The following is an 11,743-nucleotide window of genomic DNA, read 5'->3' as shown; positions in this document are numbered from 1 at the left end:
TTTTTTTTTTTTTTTTTTTTTTTTTTTTTTTTTTGATACGTGCTTCTTTCAGCTAATAGAAAAGGTAAGGGACGAAGCAGTTGAGGGCACTTCAGTTATGACTTTACAGGAAATCAGTTTTTCTTGTTTTCAAGATAATTTCACTCCTCCTTTGGAGGGCCCACCTTTGCTCGAGTTTGCTGATCCCACTGCAGGTAGGTGTTGGCTCCTGGCGGGGTTTTCATCCTCGCTCTTATCACCCCCATATCTCAYGTGCCATCAGTGGCTGATGCTCCTCTGAGCAGCTCTGCTGCCACTCTTGGCCTTTCACCCTCTCGTTCCGTTGACCTGGAGCGGTGCAACACACCTGAGTGGAAAAAATTTATTGCTGAAACGCTTGCCTGTGACTTAATCTGACATTACTCATCTTTTTTATCACAGCTTGTAGGGTTTTTTACTACATGCAGTGAACCAGCCATGTGCCTTTGGGAGCTTTGAAATATTTCCTCTGGTATTTTTTCCCATTTTGCTTCTTTTCAGCTGAACATTTTGGAAGCTCCAATGTGTATTTGGGAAGTTTTATTTTTATTTCCCCCTTCACTTTGAGCAGTTTTCAGGGAGAAGATGTGGAAAATGCTGCAAAATGATCACACCCAAACCCTGAATCTGGTCTTCCCTCTCACAAGTCCAGGAATGTTTTTTTGGGTTGTTTTTTCTTTATTCCTGCAGTGACAAAGCAAYGTTTTAGGTAGGAGGAAACTGGGAATGAATTGGTGTTTTTATTTTTCCTTTTTTTCCTCGACACTTKCAGTGCTCAAAGGGAAGCAGGGATTTCAGGTCAAATTAAGTCTGCAATTCCTTGATGAGAATTTCTAGATGAGACAACTCTTGGCCAACATTTCTTGAGTTTCCTCACCCTTGAATCTCCTTATTTTTGTAACAGAGTTCCTCTTCCAACTCCGTAAATCTCATTATTGCTTCTTTTCCACACCATTTGTGGGGTGGCTTTGGGTCAGACAGATCCCATGTGGGATCCCTGAGCTCAGTGCAGGTCTCCACGTGCCCAATCCCACAAATTTCAGTGGAAKTTGGGGTTCCCAGCAGCTCCCTGGTCCCTGTTTGGTGTCACCGCTGTCCCCAGCAGTGGGAGCAGCTGTCACCTCACGTGTCCTGCCCCACCTGGGACCCCGAGGATTCTCCTGTCCCCACATGGGACCTGTGGCTCTGCTCTGGAACAGAAACTGCTGCAGAAGCAKCTCAGGTGACCTGGGAACCTTTCAAACTGAAACCCCGAGATTTGACTCATTTGGCGCTGATAACACCAAGATTTTGGGTTCAGTCCTATTTTGGGCACTCCTTGCAGAGCTGGATGATCCCTGTGGGTCCTTCCCAACTCTGAATCTGTGAAAACCCAAAAGTGACACCAGAAATCCCTGAAGCAGCAGCTGAGGGCGTTTCAAAGGGAAATCTGAAGGTTTCCTGCTCCTTCAGGGGCCATTCCTGCAGGACCCCAAGGAAAGCTGAGCCCTTTTGTTGCCATTCTGGGAGGGTCTGAGCCCCTTTTCTGATATTCTGGGATGCTCTGACCCCACAGGAGCCTCTCTTGGTTGGCCCTGCAAGTTTGGGAATGTTTCCCAGGCTCACAAAACCGTGATTCCTCTGCAGGATCGGGGTCCTTCCATCAGCAAAACCCCAAGGGTGGCTCAGCCCAAAAAATTCCACTCCCACAGCCCAGGGAAGGAACTGCTCAGGGCTCTCCAGGATTTTGCTGCTCTGGAGATGACCCAGCAGCTCTTTAGGGGTGGGAAATCCATGGGCAGCACCGGCTGTTTCCTCTGAAYTCATCTTTATTGTCACCTCCATCCCGAATTTTGGAAACAACCCAAATGCACCTTCCATGAAAACGGTTCCTGTTCTGAAAAACAGAAGCARGATGGGCTGGATGATCTCAAAGGTCTTTCCCAGCCTAATTCTGGGGAATTCTGYACAAATCTCCTATTTCAGTGCTGATTTTGCCTGTGTTGAAGGTTTTTTTGGGTGCTCAGTCACCAGCAGAGATTCAGCCWCTCAAATTCCCTCCACCACCGAGAGACGGGAACTCAAACCTCTTTAAATTCCCTCTCCCACCAAGACAACCTCTCAAATCCCTTCCCAAACAAATTTTAAATGATCACTAAACCTTCCCTGCCCTCCCCAGATGTGGGGCTGCACTGAAAGTGTCATCTCATGAGACCGAGAGGCGAAACCGCTCCGTTCTGCACCTTTTGAGCGACGATTTTGGTAAAAAACCCCACCAGGACAGAGGGATAACACCAACCCCGAGGCTCTGCAGAGCAGGTGTGGAGCTCTACGAATGACAACAGCAGCAATTCGATGGAAAAGCCTGAGTTACTAAAATGGAAAGAGTATTATGGGCTGGGAGGGTGAGACTGATGGTTAAAGGCACTTTCTGTCTATCTCAGCTTCCCCTTTGCGCCAGGGCTTTTCTGATTCTGAAACGGGTGAATTTTAGTCSTCCTCACCACTGCACAGGCATCCAGCTCTCATCTGGCACTTGGGAGCTTTTATTTTAATTTTTTTTTTAATTAGAATAATCAAAGCAGAAGGGATTCGCCAGAGTTTTGTGCCTTGCCTTTATTTTTGTTTCTATCCAAGTGGAAAAAAAATCCAAAATTCACGCTGTAATTGTTGATCTGCAATTCCTGCCTGGAGTGGGAATAGAATTCAAGCTCTGCACAATTCTCCCTTCTCATTTAGATCCTTTCAGATATGAAGGGAACCTTTTAAAAGCACAATTTGTCAAAAATATTCCTCAAAAACAGCACAAGGCACATGGATTTGCCTGAATCTAAGGCTAATCCTGATGAATCTGGGTAAAAATAACTGGGTATTTGTTTCCAAGGGCTGAAATTACAGGTGGGTCATGTCAGAGCGTTTCACCTTGAACTGTTGTTTGGATCAAGTAAAATATTAATTAAAATAGGGATTTATTMATTAAAATAGGGATTTATTTATTAAAGTAGGGATTTATTMATTAAAATAGGGATTTATTCATTAAAATAGGGACAGCCTCAAGGCTGCTGAGGGATAGGGATGGAGCTGAAATGAGATTTTTACTGAAATCTTCTCGCTGTCAGGTCACTATCTAAGATTTTGGGCAACCAAATGCATTTCTGCGCTTTCTATCCCTGCCCTGGACTGACCATGGAGCAGAGATAAAGATCAGCCTGGTTTTTTTTGAAGGAAAATGTGTAATTAGTCAGGGAATAATGACAGGATAATGACCACAATGGAATGTTGAGTCCCTTGCAATGGACTTCATTTGGCTCTAAGCATCCAAGGCCATGAAAATGAGCCTCTTTCTTATTTTTAGCCAAAGTTCACAGTGGCTGATAAAAATGTGATTTAATCTCCAATATCCAAGCCATTAACTCAGGAKTTTTCTGCTTGAAATCTGAATTTTTCTTGCTATTCGCAGCCAGCGATCGCTTTCTGGCATTACAGYAAACAAGAGAAACTTTTCTATTGTGCTTCTCCTCAATTATTTACAACACTGGAAGCGAAAGAAGAGAAAAAAGGGAAAAAATATTTTCCCTGTTCACGGTGAGCAGTGGATAAGATTATCACCTGTCAGSGTGAGAGCACAGAAATATTCAGACTCAAATTTCTGCTGGGAAATGGCTCTGCCTGGGCTGGGGGGCTGAAACCGCGCTGAGCTCGGGCTGGGCTGAGCTTTAGTGATCTGAAACTCGCCACGCTTGGGCACCCGCAGCCTTCCAGCAGCTGCTCTTCCCTCCTCTTTCTGCCAAAATGCARGGGAAGGTTGAATTTTAGTTTTTTGGCCATGTCTGGATGTGTTTTGTCTGCCTGGACTTTGACTCAGATCATTATTTTATAGATTTTATTGAGAACCAGAGTCTGAATCTGCATAAATCGAGGGGTGACTGATCCCGTGGGGTCTTTTTTTGGGGCAGTTTGGGCAGATTTGAAGCCTGAAGGTTGGTCTGGGATCCAACATCCTCCTGCTGCTGTCATTGAGAGCTTTTGGGGCTGCATTTGGTGCCTYTCCAGCAGCTCTGCTGCCCAGCAGCCGCTTTGAAAGGTTTTTCACAAACCTTTGTGGACGTTCAGCAAATAAATCAGGTGATAACATTGATGGAGGGAGCTGGGGCTGGGAGGCAGCCTGGATAAAACACTGCAAGAATAAAATGTGGAAACCATTGCAGAGCTCCCTCCTCACTGGTTAAACTGGGATTTCTTCTCTTCTTTCCTGGCTTGGGGTGTTTCAGAGGAACAGCAGACRGGCATTCTGCACTCCTGAATTGCAGGAGAAAAGCCAGGATGCTGCTGCAATTCCTTGAATTTTATTGAACAGAATTTGGGCTGTCATGACAAATTAAAATAGAATTAAATCCCAGTCCAAAGCRGCCTTCATAGTTTATTAAAACCTTGCTCTAAGGACTTGCAGATRACTAAATCCCAACCTTTCCTTTCCAGGGATATTTAATTATCATTTTTTTTCTCCAAACGCTGATATTTGTAAATGACTTTGTGTCTTTATCTCGAGCAGGAATCGCACCCTGAAGCCCCAAATTCATTTTGCTGTGCTCTGTCTGTGGTGCTCAGACCCCACACCCCCCAGAGCAGTGGAAAAGCAGCTGTGCAAGCATTATTTTTATTTCTGGAGGTCAGCTTGGGGGAACCGAAATAAGATGTGCAGACTTTGGTTTTTAAAAATTGTTTTTTTTCTCTTTATTTTTTTTTTTTTGGTTACTCTGCTTACACCGGAAACTCTCAATAGGTATATTTGTCAGCTTTTACAGTAAATTTCTTCTTTCCCATCCCCCAAACCTGGAGCCAGAAACCACCATCCTTCCCCACCCTAATTYGAGTTGGGGATGAGATACTCCCCAAAATGTTCATTTCTGCCTTTCCAGCAGCTCTGGCAGAGCTCAGAATTGTGGAATTGCCGTTTTCACGCAGCACCAAAAACACCAGAACTCTTTATTATTTGCCCTCACATAAATTAATACCAATTAAATTGAAAAAGCAAAACGTGAGTTGCATTAAAAACCCTTCTGGATGCTTTTATGGAGAATTAAACTTTAATTAAGTCCAACTTAACATGTCTAAATGAGMTATTTAAGTCCAACTTAAGATGTCTAAAATGAGATATTTAAGTCCAACTTAAGATGTCTAAATGAAACATTTAAGTCSAACTTAAGATGTCTAAAATGAGATATTGAAGTCTTACTAAAAATGTGTAAATGAGGATGCTTTCCTAACTTGTGTTGCCTTCATGTCTTGTGCCTAAACAGTGAATATATTTATTTTAAATATCTGATTTCTAYTTTTTTATGTCCCCGCCTGGCCAACAGTTCTGTTTTGTCCCCTGTTGGGTAWAATTGCTCTCATTTTCCTTTTGGGGGTGTGTAAAGCTGCTCTGCAGGTCAGTGACACTGAGGAACACAAAGGAAAGAGGAGTGAAATAATAAATAAATGTGCTCCTGGCACAGCCACTGGGCTCCCTGAAGGGAATTTAAAAGTCACCTGCATTTTTTTTTTTTAATTTTTCCTCAGCCTCTGCTCCAGAGCAGCAGCCACAGCCTCGGCCCTACCAAGGAGTGCGAGTGAAGGAGCCGGTGAAGGAACTGCTGAGGAGGAAAAGGGGCAATGCCCACAACTCCAGCACCACTGCAGCTGCAACGGTAAGAGAGAGAAAAAAAAAAAACAAACCCAGGAGGGGAATTCTCCCTCGGGAGCTCAGAGATTGCCCAGACCCAGCGATGCTTTGGCAGGGGTGGAGATGTTGGCATCCTGAAGGGTTTGGAAGGCGCTGCTGTTAAATGGCAGTGCTGATAATGCTGAGCACATCCATCGCTCCAAGGGAAGGGAAAATGCTCTGCACTGGGCAGGATCTGATCCCCAGGGACAGAAACGGGCTTGGAAGGGAGGGATCTTGTCCACGAGTGTGAAAGGGCTCAGCCAGAGCCATCCTTGGCTTTTTGCTGCTCCATTCCCCCTGCGTTTGCTCTCCCAGGAGGTTGCAGGTTGGCTGGCTCCTCTCTGAAGAGCTATTCCCTTTTCAAAACAAGATTTAAACACACTCCAAGGTTCCCTTGGGGTGGTGGGTCCTGCTGCCAGCTCAGCTCTGGCCCCTGTGTGGGGTGGGAACATTCAGACACTGGCACTGACCATCACCTGATAACACCAGAGATGATTTGTCCCTTTGCTCCTCTAAGGGATGGAATTTAGTGCTGATGGACTTCTCCTCTGATTTTCATTCTTTTCTTCTCTTTTCCAGGTTGTTTTGCCCCACCAGCCACTCCCTTCCTACTCCCCCATGGGTAAGGTGTCCCTGATTCTCTGTGGCTCTTCAGGGAGGGCTGGGCTGAGCTGAGCTGGGCTGGGCTGAGCTGAGCCGGGCTGGGCTGGACTGAGCTGAGCTGGGCTGAGCTGGGCTGGGCTGAGCTGAGCTGAGCTGGGCTGGGCCAGGCTCTAACCCTGTCCTGTTCTCCAGGCCAGCCTTGCATGGACATGGACGCTGCTGCCCCAGCCCCGCCTGGCCCCGATGAAGGAGCTCTGGCCTCGGGGTGGATTTCCCAGCCCCCTGGCACCCCCCTGCAGCCCCTGGCCCAGTGGAGCCCCTACCCTGACTACGTGGCCCAYGAGGCTGGCAGCTGTCCCTACACAGCAGACATGTACGTGCAGCCCGTGTGCCCCAGCTACACCCTGGTGGGACCCTCGTCCGTGCTCACCTACACCTCCCAGCCTCTCATCACCAACTTTGCTGTAAGTCAAAACCACCAAGCTGTAAATGTCGTTTATTCCCACATTCTAGCAAGAGCCGTGGGGTGGAGTCAGTTTTATTTATTGAATTTTTATAAGGTTGTGKGTCTTTGCGTCCACGCCACATCGTTTTCCTGGGTAGTGACACGGTTTGGGCAGGGCAAAAAAGTTGTTGTGGTTTTGCTGGAATCATGCAAAATTCACAGCCTTTTCCCAGCTCTCTACACAGCAGGGATTCTTCACTATTGATTTCCAAGCTTAAAATTTAAAAAAAAAATGTAAATGGGGTTCCAGGAAACTCATCAATAAGGTGGAGCAGGAAGGATGACTTGGCAAGAAATTCCTCCAAAGYTGCTGTTTAAGGATAGATGAGCAAGGTCAAGCCATGCAGAGAGAGGAGAATATTTGGCCTAGGGCCAGACAAAATCAGTTTGGCTGACGCAGGATGATCTGGTCCCCTTCAGGGAAGGGCAGAGAGCTCTGATTTTGCTTTCCCTGTGTCAGCCTGGCTGCTCTGGCAGACSCAGCCGATCCCCCAAGGCCATTTCTGTGTCCTGTGGGCTCCCCTGTGGAAAGGCCACGGATGGGTTTGGGATGTGGCTCTGCTTGGGCTGGTCCAGAGGCCACCAGGAGCCGCCTTCAGCCCTGATGGCAACAAAGACGTGAGTGCCCAGGGGACAGTGCCCAGCCCAGGGTGTGCCAGGGTCACCCGAGGGTGGGATGGGAGCAGAGAGCTGCAGGAAGCCTGAGGAAAGTGAGAATGGGACAAGGGAAAAGTGTCACCTTCACACAGCGAGGAGGGAGAAGGATGTTGGGAGTGAGATAAACATCCCCAACCTGTGCTGGGTCCCCACCTGGCTCAATGTCTCGTTTTGTCGCGTTTGTTTTATTTTGCTGCATTTCTCTCATTTTGCCATGATTTTCCCGTTTTTCTGTGTTTCTACCATTTATTTCTCATTGTGTTTCCCTCACTTTGCTGTGTTTCTCCCATTTTGCTGTGTTTTTCTCCTTTTGCCATGTTTCTTCCATTTATTTGTCTTTGCGTTTCCCTCACTTTGCCATGTTTCTCCCATTCTGCCATGTTTCTCCCATTCTGTTGTGTTTCTCCCATTTCATTTTTTTCTCCTGTTTATTTCTATGGGTGTTTCTCCCATTTTGCTGTGTTTTTCCCCTTTTGCCATGTTTCTCCTGTTTATTTCTATGGGTGTTTCTCCCATTTTGCCGCGTTTCTCCCATTTTGCCATGTTTCTCCCATTTTGTTGTTTCTCCTGTTTATTTCTCTTTGTGTTTCTCCCATTTTCCCTTGTCTCTCCCATTTCCCCAATTTCTCCCATTCTGCCACATTCCTCCCATTCCATCCTTTCCCCCCATTTACCCCTCTTCCCCTTTCTCCCCTCTCCCAGCCCCGAAGCGCTCCCCCGGCCGTGGTGCCGCCGCTGGAGGTGACGGAGCCGCAGCCGCCCCTCGCCTACTTCCCATGGGCACAACCCCTGCCCGCCGTGCCAGCCTCACCCCTGCAGTACCAGCCGGCCCCTTCCACCCTTCCCACACCCCAGCTGCTGCCCGTGCCCGTGTCCATCCCCGAGCCAGCCYCGCAGGAGCTGGAGGATGCCCGGAGAGCCATCGGTGCGCTGCCCATCGAGCGGCTGCTGCTGGAGGATGAGGACAGTGATACGTACGTTCTGAGCCACGCTCTGTCTGTCGAGGGCCTTTAGGCTGCACCTTCCTCACCTGCTCAGTGCCCCCACGCAGCCCCTCAGTGGGTTTGGAGCAGGGAGGGGGATAGCAGGGTGGGGATTTTGGCATGTGCGATTTTGGTGATTTGTGCGGGAGTGAAATTCGCTTTGTCCTGGTGCCCGGTGTGAGGTTCCTCCGCTGGTCCAGCTCCTGCTGCCTGTCCTGGGCAGGTTTTGGGCTCTGCCCGCACCAGCACCAGGTGACTTTCACCCTCGTGGCCTCAAACTGACCGATTCCAGCCCAGCCATGGCCTACTGTAACATTTGGAGAGGGTTCAGTTGCCTCTAAATATTGACAAACCCCGGTTCATGAGCTGCTTTCATGTAAATGCCTCGTTTGTGTGTCTCTGACCTGCCCGTGGAGGAATTCCTACCAGATTTAGGTCGCTCAAAAACATTTGGGGGACCTAAATCGATGTTTTTCTTTCCTAAATTTCGCTGATCCTTTGGAAATTGGGGAAATGTGCAGTGTAGCTTTGTCCTGCCAGAGTAGATGCAGCAGTCTGAAGATAAAGCCGAACAAAATGCCAGTGCAATCAGAAATCCCTGCTGGCAGAGCAGATAGAACCCTGGAATTGCCACCCAGGGCTAAATGGAAGGTCTCACCTTGCCTGGCACTGGAACCCAGGCGTGGAGCAGCGGGCTGGGTTTGTTCTTTTAGCTCTGAAATGATTTGGGGCTCTGAAATATCCAAATTTGAGCGTGGAGCTGATTGAGTGGCTGGCTGGTAACGCTGCCTGTTCTGCCAGCGGACAAATCCTGGTCCTGCTGAACTCCCTGGGAGTTTCGTCTGAGTCAGGGTTGTAATTCACAGCCCTGTATCAYGAGATCATTGAGAAGACAGGGATTTTCCAAAATCTGGACTGCAGCCCAACAAGGAATCCATGGCATTGCTGTTCTTTGGCAATATTTTCGCTTTTCTGCAGTGTTTGAGCGTGAAGCTGAGCCAGGGASCTTTAGTGAGCTCTCCTTGGGAGGCTCCCCAGGCCCAGGGGTGCACACARTCCCTTCATGGCTCTCTGATTTCCTTTCCTGGGCAATGAGCAGCTTGACTTTTCCCTCTGATGCMCCTGTAAATATTCAGGAGTGCTGTACCACAGGCAAATCCATTCCAAGAAATACATCCCCTTCCAACCCTGTTTATTGTTTCCTTGACAAGCGAGAGGCTCTTCGCTGGTGAACACAATTTCTCTGGGTTTTTCTGCTTGCTAAAGCCCAGGATTTTTAGGTGATTTTATTATTTGCAAGACTAACTGTAAAATAATTCCTTGGATGCTTTATTACCTGGAGTTCAGTTGCCCCCCAGGCAATATTTGAAGTGGCCTTGCAGTTTGTGCCTGGGTGAGGACTGAAAATTCAGGTTGAAAGTCTTAAAGGCTTTCCAAGAGTATTTTTTTTTTATTAAATATTGACAAATCTGGACGCCATGAGCACTAGATCCTGTGAGTGATCACAAAGTCGTTGGAAAGTTGCAGTAGTTCAGGTCTGCATTGAAATTAGTGGCTTAAATTTGCAGAAAAACCCAGCAAAGAAATTAATTCGAAGGAGCTTGGTTCACCACTGCTTCCTCCAGTTTTATAAAGTCCAGAGCCATTCCCCAGCTAAAACTGGGATAATGCAGTTGTGAATGAAACCTTGTGGTTGCTGGGATTGCTTTTCAATTCCTTTCACTCCAATGTATGTCAATTCTGTTTGTGAACATAAAACAAAGATGAAACTGTTCCATCATTTCTTTCTGGGTTGTTCTGACAAATTCCTTTTTTTTTTTTCCCAATAAAGTTCTACAGTAACTTTGCTATGCCTAGAGTGTTTTATTTCCTACCCCCAAGCATTGSTTTAGCAATTAGTTCAATGATAGATGTACAGGCTGGAAGCAGAGATGAGCTGTCAGACTTGGTGCCAATTTTGCACTTTGCGCAGACTGAGGAGGAATTCCACGATCCAGCTGTGGCCTGGAGGCATTTCCTGCAGCAATCCTCAGTTTGAMTCTCTCTTATCCTCTCCTGGCACCCCTGGGGATGTGTGGGTGTGCAGCCACAGCTTATGCTGAGCTTGAAAAATCAGAAATCTGAAAATCAGATTAGCCAGAAAAATGTATTTCCACTTCCTGAAATTGCGAGGGGCTGCTCTGGGGTACAAAATTACTCGAGGAGAGGAGCAAATGCGCACCACCTTCTGTCTGAAAAGCATCAGATATTTCTGTCTGGAGCAGAATGAAGCCAGGGACTGGTGTGGGAGTGTGTGGGGTGGTCTCCTCATGTTCCAGGGGATTGGAATCTCCTGGCAAGGAGGATTTGGGGGAGTGGAAGTGGCTCCAGCCAGAGCTGGGTGACCAAAGTGAAGCACAGAAATGTTTTCCCATCACTGTAGGGCCACCAGCAGCTGCCATGGGCTGTGACAATTCTGTCTTGTGCAAAATGCAAGGGCTGGGTCCCTCTCACCAAGAGTTTTGATAAAGATCAGAATTTAAATAAATCAGTTAAGGAGGGGTTGTTACCCCAGATGGTAAGATCTCACCCACACACCCAGGGCTGTATCACCCCGAAAATGATAATTTCCACACAATTCCCCAAACTGGCAATTCTGGAGGACTTTGATACCTCCCAGTGGCGAATCTCAGCAGAAAGAAGGTTCTGGAGGGGGAAGGAGGCAGCGTGGCAGAGCTCAGCAGTGCTCGGGGCTCTCGGACACTGCCACTGCTTGAGGTAGGAAGCTTTTCCCGTGTGAATGGGACATTTTGGGGTTCGTGGCATGGATTTTTGGAACTCTGAGTGTAAAACCCCCACAGTGGCAGTGCTCCCATGTGAATCTGTTTGCCCCCAGGATGGCTGGTGGCCCAGCAGTGATGGGTGTCTCTATTTGCTGTCTTAGAATTCTGCACATTTACGCAGCCAAAGGGCTGCGGGTCCCCGCGCTGGCGGCGGCAGAGCGCATGAAAGCCCTGCGGAGACTCGATGCCAGGGAGCACAGAGGAAAGGTAAAAAAAACGGGGCCTTTTTCTCCTGCAGATTGAAGGGCTTGGGGTGGGCATGGGTTTGGTACGGCTGGGAGCAAAATATCCTAAAAAATCCRGCTCTGTYCCTGCGAGGAAAGCTTRGCACTGATCGGCCTCGYTTAGGGGCAGGACCGTGAAATTAAGTGGTGTGGTCATAAAATTGGGTGGGATGGGAATGAGTCCGTTCATTTTCATCCCCTGATTCGTGGAGGGATATGAGAATATTTGTGTGTTGGCCTCGGTC

The 11,743-nt window shown here is 47.8% G+C and overlaps 1 protein-coding gene across 1 annotated transcript in view; it reads left to right on the top strand.

Annotated features, from left to right (window-relative positions):
- Positions 1–5,564: 5,564 nt before the first annotated feature.
- POU2AF1 (POU class 2 homeobox associating factor 1) overlaps positions 5,565–11,743 on the top strand; it is a gene marked incomplete at its 5' end in the record, with an annotated part of 15,933 nt that continues 9,754 nt past the window's right edge. The window contains 5 exons of the mRNA XM_057384819.1: positions 5,565–5,687; positions 6,284–6,326; positions 6,500–6,771; positions 8,172–8,443; positions 11,376–11,488. Coding sequence (XP_057240802.1) covers positions 5,565–5,687; positions 6,284–6,326; positions 6,500–6,771; positions 8,172–8,443; positions 11,376–11,488 — 823 coding nt within the window. The remainder of the gene's footprint in view (positions 5,688–6,283; positions 6,327–6,499; positions 6,772–8,171; positions 8,444–11,375; positions 11,489–11,743) is intronic.

Source organism: Malurus melanocephalus, unplaced genomic scaffold (genome assembly GCF_030028575.1).
Source record: "Malurus melanocephalus ecotype Western Australia unplaced genomic scaffold, MMel_1.1 scaffold_749, whole genome shotgun sequence".
NCBI lineage: Eukaryota > Metazoa > Chordata > Aves > Passeriformes > Maluridae > Malurus > Malurus melanocephalus.
Note: the sequence above shows the minus strand (reverse complement) of the source record. Positions and strands in the feature narration are given on the sequence as shown.